At 33.4% G+C, this 26,889-nt stretch overlaps 1 protein-coding gene across 3 annotated transcripts in view; it reads right to left on the bottom strand.

Annotated features, from left to right (window-relative positions):
• Positions 1–26,889, bottom strand: part of SCN3A (sodium voltage-gated channel alpha subunit 3) — a 109,829-nt gene that overhangs the window by 14,039 nt on the left and 68,901 nt on the right. For all 3 annotated transcript variants that reach the window (XM_046019659.1, XM_046019657.1, XM_046019658.1), the window contains exons 16-21: positions 20,761–20,934; positions 19,498–19,854; positions 17,557–18,027; positions 6,751–6,871; positions 5,184–5,338; positions 4,259–4,432 (exon numbers count right to left, since the gene is read on the bottom strand). In XM_046019659.1, coding sequence (XP_045875615.1) covers positions 4,259–4,432; positions 5,184–5,338; positions 6,751–6,871; positions 17,557–18,027; positions 19,498–19,854; positions 20,761–20,934 — 1,452 coding nt within the window. The remainder of the gene's footprint in view (positions 1–4,258; positions 4,433–5,183; positions 5,339–6,750; positions 6,872–17,556; positions 18,028–19,497; positions 19,855–20,760; positions 20,935–26,889) is intronic.

The following is a 26,889-nucleotide window of genomic DNA, read 5'->3' on the forward strand; positions in this document are numbered from 1 at the left end:
TGCTAAACATAAAAGGCACTTGTTAATGTGTGCGAAGTGTAACAGAAGCTCTTTGACAAAAACTAAAATTTTAGTATAAATTTATATGAATCTAGGTGCCTCACAATACAGCGAATATATAACTGTCTATGTTAGAAGTTTTAGGGGGATGACTGTCATCCACACCTTTCTGCCCTATGGCAGTGAGACTGACAAAGAGAAATAATGCAGGAGGGATTTGATGGTTCTGAAGAAGACCCTAGGAGTTCTGTAATTGTTTATTGAACCACATAATATGAATGTATTTCTCTTTAAAACAGCTAAAGATAATTTTTTTTAAGTTCAGTAGGAGCAAGTTGAAATAAAAATCATACAATTACTTCCATGCATTCCAGTGATACATTTCAATCCAAACACTTGTATAATTTTTGATAATAAAATCTAAAAGCATCCTCTTTAAAGTGGGTTAAAAGAAATGCTCACTACCAATGTTCTTTTCTTTTTTTTAACATTTTTTGGAAAAAGAAATGAGGCTGTATGAATTTGAAAGCAGAATAATTCATTATTTGCAGATACATTGTTGTTGATCTCAAAAAACCAAGGGGAAAAAGTGAAAAGCTATTATAAGCAATGCTATAATTATTTTAGGTGCTAACCAATATACTTTTTCATATATTTTTTAAAAAGTTGTGTAGGAGACTTTTGGAACTGAATAAACTTTAAAATATTAACATGAAAAAGTAAAACTTAAATATTATTATTTTTTAAAGATTTTATTTATTTATTTGTCAGAGAGAGAGAGAGAGCACAGGCAGGCAGAGTGGCAGGCAGAGGCAGAGGGAGAAGCAGGCTTCCTGCTGAGCAAGGAGCCTGATGTGGGACTCGATCCCAGGATGCTGAGATCATGACCTGAGCCAGAGGCAGCTGCTTAACTGACCATGCCACCCAGGCATACCAAAACTTAAGTATTATTTTAAGAAGAAGAACAAAGAGGACTGACTCCACCAGATATTAAAAGCAATTATGAATATGCAATAATTAAACCTGTCATATTAGTAGACAAAGAAATGAATGAAACAAAATAAAGTCCATATTATACCTAAGACATGCTGAGATTTAGCATGTACATAAGGGTAGCATTTCAAATGAGAGGTGAAAAAAATAAATGAGAAACCATTTTGAAGAAAATAATATTGGATCCTAACCTCACACCTTACACCAAAACAAATTTCAGACTGATAAAAAATGAAAATACAAAATAAGAATGGATGAAGAAACTCAAAACTCAAATTGTAAAATTGGGGAAAAACATGGAAAAATGTTTTAATAATTTTGATATGAAAGGGTCTTAAGAAGCATGAACAAACCAAGAAGGGGAAAAAATAATACTGATAGATTTGACCAAATCAATATGAAACATTTCTTCATGACAAAAAAAACAAAGCCACGAAACAAAAACCCAAATAGGAAAAACAATCACATCACATGTGACAAAATAGCTTATTTTTAAAATTTTACTTGTTTGTCTCTTTACTGTTTGTTCCTTCCTCCCACAGGGTGTAAGCTCTAACAGGGCTTGGTCTGCTCATGTTCATACCTCCTTTGTTTAAAATAGCAAATGGTCCTTTTTAGGTGCTCAACACATTTATTGAATAAATGAATGAATGTTAAGAGGTTGGATAGATAGTCCACCGCAGTCTACTTTTAGGTAAGGAATTGAAAAGATTATATATATATATATATATATATCTTAACAAAAAAAAAAATATATATATATATATTTTTTTTTTGTTAAGATTTTATTTATTTATTTGACAGACAGAGATCACAAGTAGGCAGAGAGGCAGGCGGGGGTGGGGGGTGGGGGGGGAAAGCACGCTCCCTGTGGAGCAGAGAGCCCGATGCAGGGCTCGATCCCAGGACCCCAGGATCATGACCTGAGCAGAAGGCAGAGGCTTTAACCCACTGAGCCACCCAGGCGCCCCCAGATTTTATTTTTTTATACAAATAAAATTTTCAAGGTTTGAAAGCATATTCCTTCTGGTTTGCAGTACTTCACTTATACCTCAGATTTTTTTTTTTTTTTTGATAGGCTTTCTGTAGTTTTTTAGTTTTTTTTTACATCAATGTACTTGATGGACTGGTGAAACTCTTTTAAGTATGTTTTTACTTGTACTTTCAAAAACAGTTTTAGCACTGCATTTACTGAGGTTATATTAATCCACATATTTCTGCCCTGGCTTTGTAAAGAAGAATAGACCCATTTAATAACATAACTTGTCCAAAGTAGAAGGCTTTAATTACCCACTTTCAGTCTACTAATTGAGACTCACTAAAAGGGAAGTAATTTTTTTGGCATATTCTTTTAAATTAAATTTATTCATTTAGACATTTTTTCAGTAGATACTTAAGTATCTGTATTAGGTGTCTCTCAGGATACAAACAGGATACAAAACCCCTGCTCTTGAGAGATTTTTAATGGGCCAACTATATGAAAGTACTTGAAGTACAATGTAGTATTTCAGTAAATGTAAAATTTTTAGTAAATAATATTTCAGTAAATTTCAGAATTCTCTGGAGAAGTTCTGTCACATTTGTAAATGATCTTCAATACATGACAAAATTTTTCTGAACAAGAGAGGATTCCTAAATGTATTCAGCATTCCATCATTTCAGGAAAAAGCTGGAGATTACAAATGCTAAATCCCAAAGCCAGTCTGAAAATACAGTATTACATTTATAACAGATAAGAAACCCCTTGAGTAAAAAAGAACTGAATTGGGAATTAGGAAATTTGGACACTGATCTCAGCTTTGTTACTAAGCAGTTGTTTGATCTTAGGAAAATTATTTAAACTGAGGCTTCAGTTTCCTAATGTCTAGAATAAAGATATTCTTTGAAGCTCATTCCAGCTGCAGACTATAAGAATATTAAACTTCTCTTTCTGGATAGCTTTTCAGGATAACATTAAAATTCACCTCTATTATCTATGTAAAGCCGACCATGGAAATTGGAAATCATTTCTGGTCTATTAAAGTGACTTGGGAGCAGATTTCTTATCAACTCAAAGGGTTAAACACATTTTGGTTATAGCACTCTAAGTATGTATGTGTGTCAGAAAGGGGAGTAGAATTTAGATAGGCCCGTACTGGTCAAAATGATAAAAAGAATAAATATACACATACAGCAGTTATTGATTCTTATTGGCAAGTGTTAGAGCTAAAAATAAAGTGCTTTATGATTGCTAGGGAACAGCTAGAGATAGTGCTTAAAGTACCTTGTTTTGTTGGGAGACTGTAAAGCCTTGTGCAATGGAATATCCCAAACTACAAAGAACCAGATGACTGTCATTTTGCCCCAGTGCTTCTTCATTGCTTGGAATAAGAAAATAGGCTGCAAGTCAGACAGATCCGATAATTGGTAATGTTTTTATGACTACTCACCCCAGGGTAATCAGATTCAAAGCAGGGCTCTTACACCTAACTATTTGCATGGTAAATTTCTGAATAGCTACTGGGGTATCTAACTACTGATTTAAGAATGGAAATGTATTTTATTGTCTTGTGGGTATGTGGCTGAATAAATACAATAAATCGGTTGTTTTAACATTATTTAGTAACAGTACTCTCGTAAACGATTAAAATGCAATCTCACAATTCGTGGCCCTAAATCTTTTTTTTTTTTAATATATATATATTTATTTATTTGAGAGAGAGCGGCAGAGATAGCAAGAGCACAAGTAGGGAGAGGGAGAAGCAGGCTTCCCGCTAAGCAGGGATCTGACTCGGGACTCGATTCCAGGACCCTGGGATCACAACCTGAGCTGAAGGCAGATGCTTAACTGACTGAGCCACCCAGGAGCCCCAAATCTTTCTTAATTTTACCTCCTGGAGTTTTGTGTTTTGTTTTGTTTTGTTTTTAATGTAACGGTTAATAAGCTAAGTGCTTAGATCTGTCAATAGATTTTTAGCTATTCCTTGCCTTGAGGTCCTTAATTTTTGGAAAAAAGAACTGTCTGCTTATGGCATAAAACACTCTGTGTTTTCCTTACCACTGTCCACATTTTTTGGACCTCTTCTACCCTTTCCTATGAAACTTTCCTAATTTTTACATTTTGTGTGTGTGTGTGTGTGTGTGTGTGTGTGTGTGTAAGTGCAGAGTTGTGTCAACATTAGTGAAACTAGGTTCTCAAAATCAAGGTTTTAATCATAGGAATATATGAAATGTCAAACTTGCCTCTTTAAAAAGTAATTTCATAAAAACCACTGAGGATACTTACATCGACAATCAAGAAATCTAGCCAGCACCAGGCATTGGTAAAATATGTTTGAAATCCATAAGCTACCCATTTGAGGAGCATTTCCAGAATGAATATGTAAGTGAAGACCTTGTCAGCATATTCTAGCATAGTTTTGATAGTCTTTCGCTGTTCAATGTATATATCTTCAAAAGCCTGTGAATTAAGAATGTTTTTATTTTACTTGAAAAGCTGGCTTCCCCCAAGTACTTGATAAAATTGCTTAATATAATATCAGATACAAAGCAGTAATTTGATAAATATTGGCTAATATCTGACAAACATCAGACAAAAGCTAGAGACTAAAACTAACAGAAAATGTTGGCAAGGAAATGTCAATATCTTTACTGATTTAGTATGTTTTTTTTTCCCTACCTCTCACCCCCAAATCTCCATCTCAATTACTGCTATAAAGACATGCTTTTAGAGAAGTAATGTGAACTCAAGAAATAACTAGAAGTTCTGGTAATGAGGGATAGACTTGGCCTATTCCAACATTACTTTCAATGATTCCCTGACTGATTTGGCTTATTTTGAAAGAGTAAATTAATTATATATAAAGAAAACAAAATACACTTTTAGTCCATAAATGTTAATATAATTATTAGGGCAAACTGGATGGTATTTGACATGGAAGTTAACGTAGTTACAGAATGTCTCTGTAAATGGATGTCTCAGTGAGGAAAACATCTATTAGATAAATACCAGATGAGAAATTCCATCTGGCTGTTCATAGTTTTGATTTATTATGTACTTCATTTTGCATAGTTAAACCCTGGGTTCCATGCTTTGCCAGCATAGATATACCTTCCCTTTTGCTTCTTAAACTCAGTGTCTGTTTGTGGTATTTTCAAAAAATAAGTTATTTCACTAGAACCTGACTCTTATCGATTTGCACTTCACTTACCAAAGCACCACTGCTGAGAAGAATCATGAAGACAATGAAAGTCTCAAACCAGTTGTGTTCAACAATGCTGTAGCAGGTTTTCCGAAGATTCCACCAGACCTTTCCTTTGCCCTCTTCTATACTTACTTGACAGAATGGAAATTTTTTAATACATCCTAAAATACAACATTAAATAGAAGAAGTTAGAAAAAAACATGTTTTGTACAAACTATGGATTCAACAATCGCATACATACTAAGTGCTCACTGCAGTAAGTGTAATCACCATCTGTCACATACAAAGTTATTACAGTATTACTGACTGTATTGTCTTTGCTAAACCTTTTATCTCCACGACTTGTTTGTCTTGTAACTGGAAGTTTGTACCTATTAATCCCCTTTATCTATTTTGCCCATCACCCTACCCACCTTCTTTGCTCTCCCACCCACCTTCATCTTTTCTAGAAAATATACTTAAATCTTAGATAGGAAAAAAGTAAACTTTGTTGCCTTCTTCCATGCCAATCTTAGATCATCATTTACAGGGTAACTAGGTACTTCATTCCTTAGTCATCTCAACATCCTTCCTATACAATGAATCATTCTCAGAGTTATATATGTAGCCAGGCACCTAAAATTCAAGGAATTACTTTATCAAGAGTTGTATGAATATAAATAGTTTCATTTTTAACACTAGTTAGAATCTCTCTTTGCCTTAAGGCCATTGATGGAAATAGGGTCCAAGAATACCTCTCAGGTCTGGGGAAAAGCTGCATGTTCAAATTGCGTATTAATCTTTTGATGTGATCCTGAATTTTTCACTTCCTTCTTTTCATGCACAGAAAAGCCCCCTGTCCTCTAGGTATCATCCCTGTCAATTTTCCCAAGCTAATTTATTTTCACCCTCAGTTCTTTTTTTAGTTACACCTATGACTCATCTTGTTAGTCAGTATTACTGTTCCTTTGACCTCCCCCTCCTAGTTTTCATATTATTTCTCATTTCCATCCATTCCTTGCTCTAACTCTCTGAGCTACTACTCACTGGATTGAATCCAGTCACATTGAATCAGCAAATCTTTATTGACTTGTGTGCAAGACTTTGTACTGATCACTATGAGAGAACTGTTTTGACTGTCAAGGCTCTACAGTACATCCGCATCCCCAAACAGCTCTGATCACAGCACAAATTAACCACATTTGAAACTGTGAAGGATGGTGTGTAATTACTGCAGCATCTATAAATCAAATCACAACACTGCCAATGAGGTCTGAAGGGACTGCAGTCATTATCAATGAGATGACATTCCAGAATGCCATTTATCTCATAGGGTTAGCTTCTCCACATTCTGGAGGGTAAAGAAAACAACAACAACAAAAAGACAGGTCAGATCATCTTAATTGTCCAGGCACAGTCACTGCTATAATATAATCTGGAAATATAGATAAATTAACTTTTCAGAAGAAAAGAGAAAAAGCAAAGATAAACATGCCCTTACCATTTCTTTGAAATAGTTCCCTCAAGTAGGGTATTTTGATCACTGTAAGAAAAGAGGGGAGATTGAACTTTAATCCTATTAGAGCTTGTTTACCTTCAGTAAAGCAAGCTTCCGGTTTAAGGTCTTCCTCAGGTTCAATTTCAGCTTGTTCGCCTTCTCGGGGTGGAGCAACATCAACTGTGCTTCCTTCAGATGAGCTGGTTGCATTTAATTTCTAGAAAGAAACCCCATTGCAAATTGTGATTTTTCTCTCTTTTTATTCAGCTAATTTGGAAACTCTTTGTCATAGTGTGAAAAAATGATAGCGATCACATTTGACTCTCTTAACATTTCTGATAAATTATGTACTAATAATTTCACATAATTAAAGCCCTAATATTTAAAACAGTGTAACTACTGACCTGATTCAGACAGAAAGAGGTTAGACAGCATTCAACGTGGGTGATTTGGAAAGGATGAACTGTACTTGTTGATTTGTTTTATGATATCTATTTGTATATGGATGTCATATGAAATAGTTTAATAAATTAATTCTCAGGCCAAATCAAAAATAGTTTGATAAAAGTTTGATGTGCTGACATTCACTGCTGATTATATTAATTAAAATACGTCAAATTAAATTATTTCCACTTCTTACAATGGAATTTTTCAGAGCAAAGACCATTACCAGTTGTCTCTAACTACTGTCCATGTTTCTGTAATTTTAGAAAGGAAGAGCAGCACATTAACATTAGTCACAGTCATTATATTTCAACTTTGAGCTATATTTTTCCTCTGGCTTAAATAATCTTCTAACTTTACTAGCAGAAAAATGATGGATCTCTCTCTCTCTCTCTCTTTGAACTGCTTAAATGAATTCAATATTGCCAAAGAATTCTAAATGAAATGGAAATTTCTTCATAAATGGCATTGGGCAGAATCTGTATAGAACTTTGTTAAGAGCACATTCTGAATTCAACATGTTATCAGGCTGTGAATTTTTCCTTTAAATAAATCATTGCGGCATGCCACACAGTTAGGAAGAACCACTTTAATGATACAAAAATAAATATATAAGTACTTGGAGATCACTTGGGAAGACATTATGGATTTGCAGTGTTTTATGAAAACAGATGCAAAGACATGACATACAACACAGCCTGGCCAATGTAAAGCTTTTAAGATGAAAAAACAGCACATGGACATGATAATGGTTTCTAAGTCCCCATTAATTTTAATAGCTAAGTGGTAGGGGTCACTCTGCCCTAGCCTTCTGAAAGAGTTAATGTGTTACTGAAAAATCCCCAAATGACTCCCTAAACACTGGTCATATTGGAGAAAATTTGACTCAAGATTCTTGATTTACTAATATCATAACACAAATGTAGTTTAATATTTTATAATGTGAACTATTTGGAAAGCATTATCCAGATAATATTTTCTGTGATGTTACTTTGAAGGTGAGGTTAATCATGTCTAACTAAATATATTATGAACATTAAATATATTATGAAAAGTAAGTCAAATTGAATTCGATAATAAAATATTTCCTAGTATGGAGTATGCTAATGAGAGAAGCGAGGCCATCATTTTTGGCTGATAGTTCTTAGGATCATTATAGTGCAAGAATTTTTAACCATTAAATTCCTCTACTTTTTTGGAGAAGTGAGAAAGGCCACGACATATTTTCCTCCCCCAGGATTTTTCTGCTTCTTAACCAGAATATCTTTATTCTTTTAAGAAAATCCCAGGGAAACTACCACTGTATAGAACTGTAACAGCTTCTGATATAACAAAGAAAAAGCAGAATAGCTGTTTCAACTCAGCAACTAACTCTTCTTCCCTTCCAATTTCACTGGTGGTTGATGGGTTGAACACTATGACATCTGATAAGTGGCAGCAATAATAACCACTGTGTAAATAAATCCAGTAAGAAACCAAATTATTTTGAGGTTAGTTATAAAAAGTTTCATGTTTCTTCTTCCTGTTGGTCAAACCAAGTTGGGTAATTTCTTCTGAACCTAGTCATAGTCCACCTCCTCCATGAAGCCTTTCTTTCTTGCATGATTTCTCCGTGCTTAATTTTGTAGAATATTAGGCCATTATACTTTTTTGTTTGATCAGATATTCTCATGAATATTTATAAATTATGTATGTACATAAAGTTATACATAGATACAAATTATATATTTATTACATAAATGTAAACATATATACCAAAAATACACACACATACATATACCAAAAGACCCAAGCATAGAATGGACACTAAATCGTTATATCAAATTTATAGAGAGCCAATAAATGAATGATTGATTGCATTTCTGAATTACTTTTATAGAGAGAATTATAGTGTTTAGATAGTTTCATCTCTCTACTTTGTTGTATAACTCAATAATGTCCTTGACAGAAGTTTATTTAGTTGTATTAGAAAATACATTTTTAATGAATAGGAATTATTGAGTTAATAATATTTTTAACAATAAAAACACATGCGATTTCCAAAATGTTTTTCTAAAATACTGGCAGACATTCAATAAAGAAATACAAGGAAAGAAAGTAATCAGTATATGTGTATATATACACAAATACATGTATATTTTTCCATTGAAACCTCTAGAAAACATACTATTCTCATCTTACTGCTGTTAATATAAGGTGAAATGTTCAATTTTTTGCATTATAATAGTCTTCCATATAGTCTACAGGTGTCTTATATTTAAATACAAATATTTACATAAAACAAACCCAAATGGCACAACTACTAGTAGCTACTAATCTGAATGACAACTGAATCTACTCTTTATCAAGTACTGACCTCTGGATGTATTTTTGTTATTAGTACTATCTTTCAATATAAATATTTCTGTGAATGTGGTTAACATGTTTAGATAGAAATGCTTTCAGTTTTCTAAATAGCTATGTGAGGTTATGCATTTATATATTGTAAAGATTGTAAAGTAGAGAGTCAGTAGTGAATTCATTTGCCTCTATCTGCATGGTATTTTGAGGCATAACTTGTGTTTTAAAAACAGACATCTCTGAACCCTTGCCAAAACTCCACATGTATTCTGCTCTTTCAAATGAGCAGAATCCATTTTACATGGAGAATTTCTTCACTATTTTTCAGGAGTTTTTCTGAATATAAGGATAAGCTTTTTTTTTTTTTTTTAAATTTTATTTATTTATTTGACAGACAGAGATCACAAGTTGGCAGAGAGGCAGGCAGAGAGAGAGGAAGGGAAGCAAGCTCCCTGCCCAGCAGAGAAACTGATGCGGGGCTCAATCCCAGGACCCTGGGATCATGACCTGAGCCAAAGGCAGAGGCCTTAACACACTGAGCCACCCAGGCGCCCTAAGGATAAGCTTTTTAAACTTTGACTTCTTCTTACGGAAGCTTCTTAAGGAATGTTCAGAGTCTTAGACCCTCATGCACTGAAGCTTAAAAGGTAGTTGGTAGGCAAGGGTTCATTTCACTAAGAAGTGTTTTGTGGGGGGCTTCTTTCCTTATGAAGTTTGACATAAAGTTAGTTCTTAACTTGGAGAATCAGGCTTATTCATGTTGTAATCTTCATAGTCCACTTTTTTGGGGGGAAGGGTCATAGGAGAGTGCATACATTTTATTCTGTGAAGTTACAAAAATCGTGTGTCAACTACATAAAATTTCAAAAGTCATGAATTTATTTACATTTTTATAAAGTAAGCCTTAGAGTATATTCTTATTAATGTATAACAACTTAACAATTACGATATACTGCTTGATATGCTTTAGTCATTGTATACATAAAGAATTTTACAACTATCTTTTTAAATAATTCATTTCTGCCCTAGAAACTACTTAAGCATTTAAAATCCTATATGTTGATATAATACTGTCTTTGTATTCTAAGCAGTTCCTAATTAATTTCAGTACTTTGGCAGAGTGTAGTCCGTGATATATTTTATCATAGCCATACCAAAATGACTTCCGTATTTATTAAAAGCATGTAACTGATTTAAAAGCAGGTGACTGATGATAAACACAAAGAACAACTTACTTTCTTTATATTGCCATAGCTGTGATACTACAATGGTATAAAAAAAAAAGCAAAGAAAACTGAAATGAAATTTTCCATGTTAAGGAACTCAATACTATACTAAATAACTAAATTAATACTTATTCAGAAGTAGTTAGAAAAATATAATTAGTTGTATAGGCATAACTATAGAAAGCTTCCATATAAAACCATATAGTACAAGCTCAAACTTGTGTTCTTGTACTATTTTCTCCTTACCCCTCCAATTTTTATGGCACTTAAGGTTTGATTCTTCCATCCCTTGTAGAAAGTACTGAGTCTACAGAGGGATGATGGCTTATGCTCTACAAATGCACACTGGAAAGCAGGTTTTAAGATGCAACATTCTCCAGGCCTAATTCAGCCACAGAAAACATGCCTGGCTATAGCAGAAGCCTGGCGCAATACTGTGGAAGCCGCACACTGATTCAAGAACCATGTTCTCGAGGACATGGTCCCTGAATATGAAGTTTTCGAGAAGATTAACTACAAATACCTTTCGTTAAGAAATGACAGAATCAGCATCCATAAAGGCCACAAGACAATTTTCCCCTCTAATAACATGAACTTATTTAGAAATTCCCCATTGTGATGAATATTGCTCTTGATTTTTATCCAATTAAATAATGAAATTTAACTTTCAGAGATAGAAGAGAATGTTAGCAACTGGCCTACTTCCACTGAAATGCGCTTACATTTCATTTGTTTTCAATCAGCTATCAAATGTTTGACTCTCACAAACTGCTGTATGATTCAAGAGGCAAAAATAAAAGATTCAGCCATTACAGATTGCCTTTAAAATCTAGCCATTTCTCTCACAACTTCGGAGTTTTGTCTTATAAGTAGAAGAGGAAAATCTTTTGGTCACACATACTATTAGGGCCTTAGTCTGATCTTTTGGATATGCATATCCATATCTTGACTTATAATATTTCACTTAAAGAATAGGTAGACACACCAGGAGGCCATTGGGCTGCTTGTCCAAGGCAGGAAGAATAAGACTAAAATCAATAGCTCTCTTTCCTAGACCATTTATTGAATGGTTAAGTGTATAAACCACGGGCATGTGGTTTTTGCCTCAACATATTTTAAATGTGCAATAGCCCGGTGCTTCTTTAATTTTAAAGTGGCCTTAATAACAACATGATATTTGAAAGTAAAAAATAACTGTGTGGTAGTTGAAGAGTAAGGTAAAAGGGCATCAAGAAGCCAAAAGGAAAAGCTGGTTTATCTTGAGAAGATATACAAAAATTTAAATCTAAACTAGTGTTAATTGGGTTTTTTTTTTCAACAGAAGTACATGAAAGCACCAAAAACAGTTCTCTGAAGGTCAAGATGGGTTTAAAATGGTATTCATATACTCATCTGTGCTTCTGGAAGAGTTGCCTCACATTCAGTTTCACAAAGAATGTTTGGAAGATGGTGAGAGCAAGACAGAGAAAGCCCAGAGGTACTTTCATTGCTCTCCAGATTCTGAAAACAGAACACAGTGCCTTTTCCAGAAGGGCACCTGCTTGGGATCTTAATCAAGTATCTGTTTTCAGTTCTATGAAGGCTTTGTAAAAGAGGGAATATTGCTATAAACTTGATGTAAAAGATAATTTTCCAGTACCATTTAATTCTGTTCTGCTTGTGAAGAAGGAATGAATTAGATTTTTTTCAACTGGCCAGTGTTGGTTTACACCACAAAATTAAAAGTAATTGCTAAGTAAAAATTGCATAAATCAGGGACCTATATACCTTTTTCTACATTTCATTAATAATTTTATTTCTGAATTTGTTGCATTCTCCAGCTAATTCTCAGTTATCCCTAAGGAAGAAGAGAGAAGGTATGAATTAAACCTAGAGACAACCCCAAACTCTATTTAGATACTCTTTTTCACCAAAAGTATTGAAATTGCCAATACTCAAGAACTTCATTCTACTTTTGTTTTGTAATTTTCTTTCCAGAACCCACACTTTGGCTGAGATTCCAGTAAGCACTGATATCAATAAGAGAAGGTTGCACGAAGAGAATAAACTAAAGGCTTAATCCATAAACCTATAGTAATCTTGGGAGATGCCCTTTACTTGTCATAAAACCATAATTAATACTAAAAAAAATGACATTTTCTGTGTCTCTTTTTTAGCTGCTCAGTTTTAGGGAACATTAAGGTAGATTAGGGAAATTTTTTGAAAAATGGGTACACTGGACCAATTAATAATCAAGATGTGAACTACCCATATCATGATGCTTTCCTTCTTTTGATTACTTTGCAGTGAACACTTACGATTTTACAATATGACTTAAAAACTTTCCTAAACTACATGAAATCCAAGATATGTGGTGCCCAAATACATACAGACTATGGCCCTTCATATCCAGAAACTTATGATCACCCTGCTTTTATTTTTTATAGAGCCTTTAAAAAAAAAACCATGAACGCACACATTTCTGTCTGGAGCAAATGAATTATAAGGGTTGAAAATTATATTCATGAATCTGAATATAGTGATCTAAAAATGGCACTATCAAAAAAATCCCATGAGGCTCATTTTGGTAATACAATTTACTTATAAGGGCTGAATCAACAACAACAAAAAGTTGTGGTCTCATTTTAATGAAATAAAAGCAGAGAAATAAAAAAAATGCATGCTCTCTTAAATTCTTGACTATATTGTACTTTAAACATTCCTATCATGGTTTAATACAGCTATAAATCCTGTAGAGCATGCAATTATTGCTTTTTAGAGTTTAAAAGACTAAGCTGGAAGACTCATTAGCAGAATCAAATATGATATGGGACTGCCCGTCTCTCCTGACCATGCTATGATGTGTCACACAATTCAGCAGAGAGCGGCTGGGCACATCTAGCGCTTCCTTGCCATGGCAGGGGAAGGAACAGCTGAGTAGCATGCAGGCCAGTCAAAATTCACTTCGAAAGTGATTGTACATGTACCACTTGCTTGGGTAACCTGGGTAAAAGTGGTGGCCCGAGCCTTTGGCTGGTTAAAAAACACCAGAGCTGCACTCTTGATGGCTCCAGCTTGATTTTACCCCTGTGAGAAGTAAGAACGGTAAGTAGTGAAGGTCACGGTATGATATTGCTAGATTGTGCTTTGGAATTCAACTTCAGATATGATTCTTAAGAACATTTATTCCATATCCTCATCTAGGAAGACAATGAAACCTTTTAAAAACTAAACTGTAAAAATTCATAGTTCTATAAATATTCTAAGAAATCATGATTACATGAACTTTAAAAATACAAAAACAAACAAAATTCTACTTTTTAGCTTGTTACAAGATTTGTATAATTCCAAGTTTTCCCACGATAAAAAGATCACTATTTTGCATTTCATACCTTTTATTCTCTTACATTTTTTTCATGCCAAGCTTTGTAGTTGTTTTCATACCAGCCTGTTTATGTTAGCAATCCATATATGTGGATATAATGAATATAGATATATAAACACATATATTATAAAAATAATAACAGCAATTCTTATCTTTATCTCTAACAACTTTTAGGGATCATTTCTTCTTAATTGCACTATAGCTAGATATGCAGTATTATGAAAATGAATGTAAAAAGTAGAGTGACTAGGGTTTTCACATACTATCTAAGTTAATGATTAACTTACTGTCCCCTAAAGCAGACATATTACAAGCTTTTTAAATTACTTATTAATCTTTTAGTGAGAAATGTATCACTCCATTTGTTTAGTTTGTATGATTTCTTACTTTGTCAGTAAAAAGAAAGGATATTCTGTGTTCTTTAAAACATAGCTCAATGTTCTTTTTCTATTTATGGTCAAAAACTCAGAAGCATGAACCCAAGTGTTACTTTATGGATATGTTATTTTTCATTTGTGTGTATATGTGTGTGGGCAATAATTATTAAAAAAGAATAACCCAGCCAACATAAATATGCATCTGAAACATGACCTGTGTTCAGTGCCAGCAGTTTTCAGAAGTTCCAGGTTAAAATGAACTTTTCTGGAATTTATCTAAGCCTACTGTATAATGTTAGAAAATGCTGATTTTTTGCTTTTTATTTTTTAGAAACATTGTATTTTTAATCTTTGTGTGAGCATATATGAGAATTTCCTGTTAACTTTTTTTGTGCTAACTTTAAAAATCATATAAAATTTATTGTTGAATTTATTTCTACCATGTGAAATGATTTGAAATTTTATCATAGCTTTGTAAAAGTATTTGATTTTACATTTAGTTTGATAAATTTTCACACTATCTATATATTTTAAACAATTTCATTACACTCTGTAATTGGTTTCCATGTATCTAAATTTTAGCTTGGAAGAGGATAAATGATTATAAAGAGTCACCTAAAAAGGAATTTTTGTTCAGATGATAAACTGTTTTCTAGACAGTGTGTCTCTGTATACCAAATTTATGATTTTCTAGCCACTGAAAAGACATGGCAATGAGGTGGTATTTTTCTAGGCAGTCATTTGAAATATCTGCAGGCATTATAGAGTTTATAAAATATTCTGGGAACCAACTTTTTGGTAGAAAGTAAATATTTAATTTCCATAAATCCAATGTGATAAAACCTGTGATATTAATGTAACAAAATTTCTCTACCTCTTTGGTTTTTCTGCCTCTTCTTGACCCCAGATTGACCCCTAGTCTTGTCCCTAATCTTCCCTTATTTTCTCTTTATAATTCCTTCTTTGGTAAACTCGTCTATTTTTAAGGAGTCAGATACTTATCAAATCTGTTTTTAAACCCTGATTTCTCACCCAGCCTTTTACCCCCAACATTCTCACTTCTAATTCAGTATATTCCAATTGACTTCTTCCCTCTTACCACTTACACCTGGTAACCTTCCTAAAAAGACCATTTCAGAGAGTGAAATTACTGTTTTTTCCAATTTCCTAGTCTTCACTAGTTTGTCAGATTGCCAGAATGTCTCAGTGCCCACACATATTACCTTACCTTAGCCCAAAATTTCATCACCTCTTTGCTATCAAATGGTTGTTACCACATTCCTCAAGATAAACCCTTTGATCCCTCACTCTGTTTTACTCATTGATATCAAATAACCTTTGCTAAAACATCACTTTCTTTTTGCTCTTCCCCTGCTTCAGAACAAATAGCTCTGTATTGACTATGCAGGCAATTCTAAATTTTTCTACTTACTTCAGAGACTTTACAATCTGAAAATACCTGATTCACCCAAACAAATTTCCACTGTCTTCTCAATGAATACTTTATTCATGCTGATTGTTCCCCTGCTTTACCTCAATACCAAGCTCATTCTCAACTGTGGCTTTCCTTTGGTAGGGTTTTGCTTTGACTTTTTAATCACACATTTGACCCAAACTTGGAAGCCTATTTCAATTTTATCTCTTCCATTTAGCAACTTGCTATGTTCTTGCTGTTCTTAGTACCTATAATTTTTATATTCAGTCCTGCAGGATAAAACTTTTTAATAGGTCTTTAATGATTTTGAGAATTAGTGTTGGCTTCCTCAAAGATGTTGAGATTTCCCAAAGGGAAATATATTTTCGAGTTCTCCTTTAACTCTTTTTTACTCTTAGTATGCAGCAGAATGCCGAGTTCACAAAAAAACCATTCAATAATTGCTCATTAGCTAATTGTTGTTTTTTCTTAAATAAATCTTTTAAGTAATGAAAAATAAAATTAGACTGAATTTTTGTTTTGTCAGGGTGAGCAATACATACATTAGAATTGAAAGCTCAGTAAGTGGACTTCGAGTGGAATTCCAGGAATATTATACATCACTTTGTGTATGTTTTACCTTTAAAAAATATTTTCAAATTTACTATCAAAATATATCTCTGCAGCACCAAAATGCCAGAAAGAAAGGGTCAGGAGCTGTGAGTTATGACATTGTCAACTGCTTATTACTTACACAAATCTACAGATACTGTTCTTAAAAAGAAGTTTTTAAAATATGCTCACAAAATCAGACACCATTGTTCTGATTCCTGTGGTGCTAATATCATACCCTTAAGCTAAAATCTGTCTTTTATAACTCTGTGCTAGACTTACTTCCCACTGGTGTATTGGAAGTCCAAAATTAAGTAATAGTAAAAAATTTTAATCCTATTCTCCATAACACAAAATTGCAGAATTAATACCATTAAGCTGCCATTATGGGATTCTGTGAATTCTAATCATACAGTAAGAATAATTCCCTTTCTCCTTTGTTTTATTTTGAACAACTTGTAATGTAAGTAAGAGCAGCTTTTCAACTTTTACCTCTTAACTGTAATCCTCAAGTGGAGCATTTCTAAGTAGATCTTAGCATTTTCAAGTTAATCTGGAACACTTAGTGGATTTGTTTACTCTTGACGGGGCAAAATTCAGTCAGTGCTACTTGCACTTTCCAAGTATGTGTAACACTTCCATAAATGTATAACATTCTATCATAGTCAGTAAAACTTTCAGAGGTGAGCAAAACTACATGAAAGTTTCACATTAAAAAATTCAGAGCAAAACCTAATATAGACAGTAAGGAGATGATACTTTCACAACGATCAATAAAATATGGTTCATTGATTTTTCTAAAGAGTATAATACAGTGCATAGAATAGAAGGTATTAAATATGATTTATTTTCTGGCAGGTCACATTTTTAGCCAGATTTTCAAACTGTCAAGAAGATGAATATACAAATTATTGAGAATGGTGATTTCCTTTGGAAAGCTGGAATTTCTATGAATGGATTTCCCAATTAAAAAAATCTCATAATTTTCCAACACTGCTCTTGGAAAGTCATATGTATGACTTTCAATATACTTTTTAATAATGCACATAAACACAATAAAAACCTAATAACTATAATGGATGGTTATTATAGGAAAGGCGACAAAAACTTAAAAAGCATTCTTACCTCTTTGCTTTCTTCTAGTTCTGACTCACTGCTAAACTCTTCAGTATTTAAGTTTTCGAAGTCAGACTCTCCGACAGCAATTGGCACTGTTACAGTGAGGCTGGGGTTGTTTATGAATGACATGTAATCATTTTCATCGATTACGTATTTTTCAACACTGCTGCCGGTACCTACACCACTGGTGGTTCCATTCCCATCTTTAAGATAATTAAGTTCTTTGCTTATTTCTATTCCAGTATTATTGGATATGCAGCTGTCTATTTTGTTGCCTTCATGGATCTCTATAACTTTTGGCTTTCTGAAAAAGGTTTTTCTGAAACACTCCCGTATCTTATTTTTCACATAATCAATTCCCTTTTGCATCCTTCCTACTGCAATCTGGAGATTGTTCATTTCATTATCATCATCTGTAGCAGCAAGATTGTCTGAGCTAAATGAACTCAACAATAAGGCCAGAAAGAGGTTCAGAACCTAAATGAAAAAAAGAAAATTTATTACATTAATATGAAGTTTGCATAAAATAACTTAAACAGGGAACTCATAGATCTTTGCTAAAATTAATTCAACAAATGTTTCTTGAATGTTTGCTGTATTTTAGACAAGTGTCTTAATCACACACTATTTAAAGGACCTGACACCGTCTACCTGCTGTAAGGGCAATATGATAAAACAAGTGCCTTTTCTTTCATACCAAGAGGACAACAGGAAAACAGAACTTCTAAGACTTAAAGTTGTCTACTCAGGGTTGCCAGTGAAGGGACCAAAATTCCATTTTGATGGGTTTGGCCAATGAGAAAAGAAGATCATTTTCATCATTTTACTTCATATTATCGGTTTCCCTGGAGAATGTCTAGCTTCCTGTGTATAAATAATGAATTTATTTATTTGATAGCCTGGCAATATGTGTTAAAACAGTATACTTTTAATGTAAATTCCTTTGTCCAATGGTTAAAAATTTATAACAACCAAAATTTCTAAATGTGAATTGTGTAAGGTTAACACATTTCCCATCAAAGCAAGAACCCTAGTTTGTTTCCTTATTTCTGTATCGGATTTTGTTCAGAATCTAGAGCTTTCTAATTTACTATTTGGAAAAAAATTGCATGTCTATAGTTAGCCCACAGTCTTTCAGGCGGTCTTATTTGAAGTGTGCCTCAAAGGAAAGATTCAAGTATTATGGCATAAAGAACACTATGTACACACATAATTGAGAAATGTAAGCATTAAAACTCATAAAAATACAAATTGTGCTTTCACATTAGTGCTTTTAAGTCAGAACTAAAAGTAGCTTCTTAACTCTGGGCACTGTCCATATATGTGAATAATTTAAACTGTAATAATTTATTTTCTTTTAATAAAGCAAATTCAGGGAAGGATACATTTTGTCCCCTTCCAAGTCATTTGAATAATTACAATACATAGCTACAACCTAATACTCTATTCTCTTGAAGTTTATCTTCAAAATTTGTTGAAATGCAACTTATGCTTCTGAATAAGCCAACAGTATGAACTATGAATGTGTAAGGAGCAATTTCAATATAGAATAGACAGTTAAAATTTTAGATTTACTGGAGATCATTTTCTTAACAGTAGTAATAGGGTAAAAAATAGTTCAGGCTATAATGGTAATATGGGGATAAAATTAGTCTTCATAAAAATATCTTCTTGAAAAACAAAGAAAAAAACTATTATTTTTGTTCCCAAACTTTCACAAATACACTTCAGTTAATCCTCAAACCAATCATAAGATTTCAGCTTTCTTATTTAGCTGTCATAGTTGGGAAACTTCAGGCTCAGAGAAGTTAAGTAACTTGCCCAAGTTCAGAGTGCTAGTCCTGGGATATGAGTCTAATTTATTGATGATGAAACCAGAGCTATCTATTGCATCAGGGTACTGTCTGATTTTGTTCTGAATTATGCGCATTTGTAATATATACGTACCACAAGGTTTCCAATGACCATGACCAACATGAAAACAATAAGGCACATGGTTTGGCCAGCAACCTCCATACAGTCCCACATCGTTTCTATCCATTCTCCACACAGCACACGGAACACAATCAGGAAGGAGTGAAAGAAGTCATTCATATGCCAGCGAGGGAGTTGGCAGTCACTGGAGATCTTGCAGACACATTCTTTGTAGCTCTTACCAAACAGCTGCATGCCGACCACAGCAAAAATGAAGACGATGATGGCCAACACCAAGGTGAGATTACCTAAAGCCCCCACAGAATTGCCAATGATCTTTATCAGCATATTCAGTGTGGGCCAGGATTTTGCCAACTTGAAAACTCGAAGCTGTAATTAAGTGAAAAGATACCCTCAGTAGTAATCACAATATAATTTTGGAAGTTAGACAGTGTTTTGTTAATATGCCATATTGTAGACCTACCTCTGAGGGATATAAAATCTCAAACCATACTAAAATTCAAATCCAGAAAAAATTATAATACACAAATTGTAAATCAAATCATTAAAAGCAAAAATAAAAAGATAAAATATGTCAAGATAAAACATTTCTGATTGATCGACAAATATATCCCTGAAAACACATTAATATTTTGGTTAGAGACATATAAATTGAATTTAGAAAACTAATGTCACCCTCAGACTTTATTTTAGAGTAAAAAGAAATATGAAAAGTATGTTACATATTTGAATGGATATTTATAAAATAAAACTAAAACAAACTAATTTGATGAAAAATAAAGGCTTCTTTTCAATTTGAAAAAATACACATTTAGTTTGCAATTAAATTTTATACATTTTTAAATAATTTTTTTTTGCCAAGTTTAAAATTTTGTTAGACTACTGTTTAAAATGCTAATGGTATCAAATATTTTCCTATAAGTTCCTTTAAAGTAGTTCCCATTAATATAAATAAGGTTGATAAAAAGTAAAGATTAATTGAGGCCTAGAATTATTATTTGCATTTCTTTAAAGAGTTGAAGCAAAAAAGTTTTTTGAGTGAATTTAAAACATAGTTTTATTATGGTTTTATAACAATGATTTCCACCATTTTTATCATTCTTAGAAAATAGTCACACTTAGCTTTAAAGAGAATATTTATATATCTTCTTACAGTATCATGTGTATTGGTGTAGATTTAAAATATTATTAATAGTAAATGTAAGATACACACTGATTCATTTTCAAAATAAGTTTTATGCCAGTGATGAATATAAACATAGTCTAAGTAAATACCAGTCTGAATGATCTCAGTACAGATAATCCCTCCACATTTGCCAGGCCAAGCTCCATCAAACTAAGGCTGACAATGATTCCATCAAATATATTCCAGCCTTCTTGGAAATAATAATATGGATCCATGGCAATGATCTTGAGAACCATTTCTGCTGTGAAGATCCCAGTGAAAACCTGAAGTAAAATAGAGATCACAAACACTGAAAAACTTTTGACACTGTAAGAATCTGTAAAGAATATTAAATAGTCCTGAATAAAAATATTTAACACTTAAAATGGAGAAATGTGACAAACTGATATAAGGTTTAGCATATTTTTCCAGGAGCTAGATCTCCAAGAAAATGCTGATTTTAAAGCATTTCCTCATTCATATTGTAAATTGTATCTACTATTTAAAGCATTTCCTCATTCATATTGTAAATAGTACCTACTATTATGAATAGTAACTGCTGAATTACTGCCCTTTTTGGTACACCAGATTTCTCCCATAGTCACAGTGAATTTTGCTTTTCATATTATTGCTTTAGGAACAATTATTAATTGAAGTTACTCTAAATTTATTTTAAATTTGGTAAAAACCATTATTTAATTCTTGATTTTTGTGGGTTTTTAAAGGGATACCATCTTATTTCTGTAACTTCATAAGTATTCCTGAAATAAGAGTGAGTTTGCCACAGATGTTTTATAATAATATTCTCTGGATGCATTCCTCAGAATTAAGGTTAATGGATTAATAGAGCAAGGAGCTGCAGATTAAATTGAAAGCAGCAGGAGAACATTCTCAGTATGCATATACCTATAATTAAAATTAATAAATTATTTGAGTGGTTGGATGAATGTCTGTTTGACAATAGAAACAAAATGAAATAAATTCAGAATTTGTTTTTTAACTCAGAATCACAGGCTAAGAGACCCAAGGGCATGAAGAGTTATGAAATTACTCTTGCAAAAAATCTTTTAAAGCAATTAACCTAATTAAAAATAAGTAAAAGCTGCATTTTATGACTATAAAGTCAAGCTTACCATTTATAAGGTAAGTCAGCCTTTACCTTGAAGGAACTCTGTCAAAATAACCGTATCAAAGTTACTTAAATTCCTAAAATACCATGTTAGTTAAAATAAGTTATTATCCGCTCTTAAAAATGTATAAATGCAGCTAACATAGGGGCAGTGGAGTGGTTCAGTAGTTTAAGTGCCTGACTCTTGATTTCAGCTCACGTCATGATTTCAGGGTCCTGGGAGAAGTGGAACCCTCCCTCCCCTGAGATCAGCAGGGAGTCTGCTTGAGGATTTCTCTCCCTCTGCCCCTTCCCCAGTGCACATGCCCTCTCGGGTGCCCTATCTCTTTCTCAAATACATAAATACATAAATAATTAATATATGAATATATTAAATAAATAGAATGTATTATATACTATACATATTATAGATAATATAATAAATATGAAATAATTGAATATATCAAATATTAATGTATAATTTAATATATCAAATATCCTAACTGTCTTGTTTTCTTGAAGAAGCTTTTTGTCTCTTGAAACTCAGGTTATATGCTTCTGTAGCCACTCATTCATTCGGAAAAAAGTCTGTTGAACACCTAAATGGAAGACATTTTGCTGGCCTTTGAAAATATAGTAGTAATTAAGGTATACAAACCCAAGACTGCATAAACCTAGTTCATTTAGGCTGATAAATTTCTTATGGACAATGAATTTATAGGCTTCCTTTAATAAGCCAGCTTCTTTAGTGAGGAGATAAGTTCAATGAAAAGTTCCTAACCTATTGTACATGATGACACATGATAACTAGCAAAAGTGTAAGTTTTAAGGATGGAGATAAGAATCAGCTTGGGAGTCTGGACCAAGAATAAAGAAATTCAGTGCATTTTGAGTTGTTTTGGGGGGTACAACCCTTAGGATGATCAAATGTTGGGGAATAAGTTCTTATTTCAGGAATAGGAAAGTTTTCCTATTGAGTATTAGCGAGGAAAGTTCTGTTGATGTACATTAAAAGGAGAAATTTTCATTCTGAAGGCCGAATATTGGTCAGTTTACTCTGCAGAACCTCTATTTGCCCAGACTGGTGTTCCTTTTTTTTTTTTTTTTTTTTTTTTGTAGTGAATTTGATGTAACTGTAGTCTACTTTTGCTGTATTATTATTAGCCTCTTTAAAAAATGGTTTTAGTTTTATTATTCCCATGCCTTTGGATACACATCTTTAAATGTTTTTGTTGTTGTTGATTGGGTGAGGAAGGTGAAATTGAAATGTACTTAAAGAAAAATCATGGAAAATGATGGTGTTCTTTTCTCTCATCTGTCAAATGAGGATATTAATTGAGATGACATAAGGTCTGCATCTAAAATTCTTGGATTTCTGTCAGCAATGCACTGCCTATCAAATTTTATTCGGAAGTTGGTGTACACACATTTATTACACAAGACCCTCATCATAAATTATAAGTTTGGAAACAAGATAGCTTTAGATTATAGTAGGAAAGGAGTTAGATGGCTGGATAGCACTCTCTCATTGATGCAAGATGTCTCCAGGTGAATTTTAGGGTCTGGCTCCTCAGTTTTTACCTTTCAATAAGCAAGAGTTATTTTTTCCTTCAAAGAGTTATCATGTCCCTTTCCTGAGATTTTAAATTCATATCCTATCCCACACCATTTAATTGGAATAATTTTCCTAATTGTGTTTCTTTAGGCTTTTACTTGCAAATGACCTATAAGATCCTTAGTACAGGTACCGTGTTCTGACTTCCCTTCAGGGTCCAGCAGAATAAGGGGATATCATGAACTCTTAATCACTGGTTAAAGTGAGAGTTATAGTTAGAACAGTAGTCAGTGTAAGGAACTACAAACCTCTATCTATATTCCCTGAAGAAAGAGTCACCGGTTAGTTGGGAATGTTTGTATGATAAAGAGATTGTTTAGGGGTGCCTGGGTGGCTTGGTGGGTTAAGCCTCTGCCTTTGGCTCAGATCATGATCTCAGGGCCCTGGGATGGAGCCCCACATCAGGCTCTCTGCTCAGCAGGGAGCCTGCTTCACCCTCTATCTCTGCTTGTCTTTCTGCCTACTTGTGATCTATCTATCTCTCTGTCTCTGTTAAATAAATAAATAAAATCTTTGGAGAAAAAAAAAAGAGATTGTCTAACCTACTATGATTGATGGAAGATTTCTTGCTTTTAAAATCTCTAAGGTGGGTGCACCTTATAATGGTTATGACAAAAACAAAATAGAGCATCTTGGAGAAACTCAACAGATATCTGAGGTCTCCTGATACTCAAATTTGATCAGTCAATCCAATTAGTAGAGGAGTAATGTAATTTTTATGTGTTCCAGAAACAGGATACAAATGGGGCACATTGATCTAAATAAACCTAAAAGTTCCACAAGTCTTTTACAAGATGTCCATTTGTTAACAATTCAACCCAAACCTAGATGTCCTTATTTATAAGGTATTTTGCAATCATTTGAGTAGTAATAATTACTCCATAGAAACTAAATTTATTTAAATGAGCAAACTATAAACTCCATAAAATATGCAATGCAACCATCCATGGTGGATAATATAGTCCAAAGTTAGATAAGTACCTATGATATAAGGAATATATTCTCTCCCTCTCCCCCAACTCCCATTTTTTCTTTTTCTTTTTTGTCTTTCTCTCTGTCTCCCTATTTATTGATTTTTTAATTATTTAATGTATAATTAAACATAGATATAATTTTCTATACATAGATATTTATGATAAAGCTTGTTATGGATATAAAATAAGATAAATGGGAAACTATGAAATGTCTCATATGTATGATATTATTATTAATAATAACAGGAGCTTTCAGCTAATAGAAACAGTTTACACATTTTCCTACTTTTGCAGTTAGAAATAGTTAACTCAGGTCTATTTCCTATCATGTGCACTCTTTATCTTGATGAGTCTTGTATCTCCATTGCTAACCTCAGCTTATCAGTGGTTTTACCATAATCTGTCAGTCACCAGTCTTCCATCCTGCTTCTGTACCTCATTATCTCATTGCTACACATTAAGTTACAGAATTTTGGAACTGGAAGGGACATAAAAAATCATCTTGTTCAATATATTCTACTCATTGGAAAACAGACCTGAAGATCTAAATGGCTTTTTCAAGAGCACCCAGTTATTTAGCATGGACTACTAGACTTAAATCCAGATTTGGTGCTTTAGTCTAGTGCTTTTCCATTTGATTTTCCTATAATCCAACCTCTCTTATCCTGTGCTTCCAAACTCTCGTGTTTCAACATTGGAATTCTATAAAACCTCAATTTCCTGCTTCACTCTGGCAAATTTCCAAAATTTCTTCCCAACTGTTCAACTTCCCTAACTGTACAGTATTTTGGGAAAAATACAGGAGCTAGAGAAGAACTGTTTTCCATCGTATTTCAGAGAAAGGTTAATAGCATATATGAGAGGAAGGAAATAGTTTATTGAGCACATGCTAGATGCCAGGCTCAGTATTGTTTTCATATTACCTCATTCGGCCTTCACAACAACTCCGAGAGATGGGTATCATTATGTCCATTTCAAAACAGAAAACAAGGACTCAGATTTTTTTATCAGACTTGTCCAGATGCTACATTATTAGTAAGCATTGGCAATGAAGCCAAATCCAGTTCCACCTGACTCCAAAACCCATATTCTTTCATGAAAAAATGCTATTTTAAGCAGCCCATATGGGTAGGAAACAACCAGTTGGTTATTTATTGAGCTGCAACCATGTAATCACTGTAGGAGATACAAAGGAAAAATGGACATAACCTTGAAGAATTGAGGGGATTTGAGTCAGAACACTCTAGATGAGAATGTAGAAAATAGTGAATATTTTCCCATATGTAAATATATAAACATGTGGTGTTTATGTGATACAGTGACATGGCTGTTCTGATGGGCCAATAGTGGCTGGTTAGGAAACAATGGACAATAAGATGGTATAGAAGGATGGGATCAGAGGGGAGTCTTAAAATCAGATAGGACTGTTGAACCATAAATACAGATAATAAATACTTCAGCACAGCGCAAACCTATTGAGTGCAGAGTGTTAAAAATATTATTTTAATCATGGTTATAAGACTAAAAAGGAGGTACCTTGAAAGAAGAAATAATGGGTCTTCTATCAACTTATATATAAAAAATAAAGGAAAAGTAAGTCAAAATGGCTATCAGATTTCTATCTTTGAAGTTGAAAGGCCTTTGAAGCTGCTACTAGAGGTAACACAAGACTGAACTGAGTTAGGACTTTCAATAAGCTGTGAGAAAGATGATCTTTCAGCTGTCACATGTTGTGTTTAAAGTTATCCTTAAACCACGTTCTGTAACAGTTGGAAATATAGGACCAGGGACAGCTTATACCACAAGAGTAGATAATTCCTACAGTTGCTGAGTAGATAAAAACATTGAGTGGAAACATAGCCTTAGTAGACATAAGAAGTCCAGAAAAGAAGGCAGACATGGAGTGATTGAAAGATCAGGGAACAATCATTAAAAAAATCCATTCACAGGTGCCAAAGATGAAGAAAATCCCAAGAATCTGGTAGGTGTTCTACTAAAGTCAAACAATGCAGTAACGTTGAGGTCACTTACTAGGTAGACATTTATGTAATTGTCTGCCCAGTATTCCCTTTTCATCTTTTCTTGGGAATTGTTCCTCCACCTGTATGATTGCTCAAGTCTGTCATGTTTTCACATGACTCTACCTTCTGCCCCTGATTAAACCAGAGGTGGGTATCTGACCTAAGCTGTGCCAAACAAGAGTCCTATCATGAGTGTTTGAACTAGAACTGAAAAAGAGATAGTTTTTTTCCAGTGCAGATGTTACAAGATCTAAAACCAATGAGCTATGGCTGAGCATATTTCCTGACCCAGAGACAAAAGATGAAGTGAACATTGGGCTACTTCCAAGCTCTTGGTTAAAGCATTTCCTGAAGCCCAACTGCAAAATTACCTTTTATATGGTTTTGTAGTTCATCTTTTTCTTTCCATTCTAGGAGTCAGTTTTTAATTTTCCCCTTAAGCTAGTTTGAGTTTGTTTCTGTCTTGTGCCAAAAAGGAAGCTCTCAAGTAATCCTTCTCTTACTTGTTTATCCATTTCAAT

Source organism: Meles meles, chromosome 9, assembly GCF_922984935.1.
Source record: "Meles meles chromosome 9, mMelMel3.1 paternal haplotype, whole genome shotgun sequence".
Taxonomy (NCBI): domain Eukaryota; kingdom Metazoa; phylum Chordata; class Mammalia; order Carnivora; family Mustelidae; genus Meles; species Meles meles.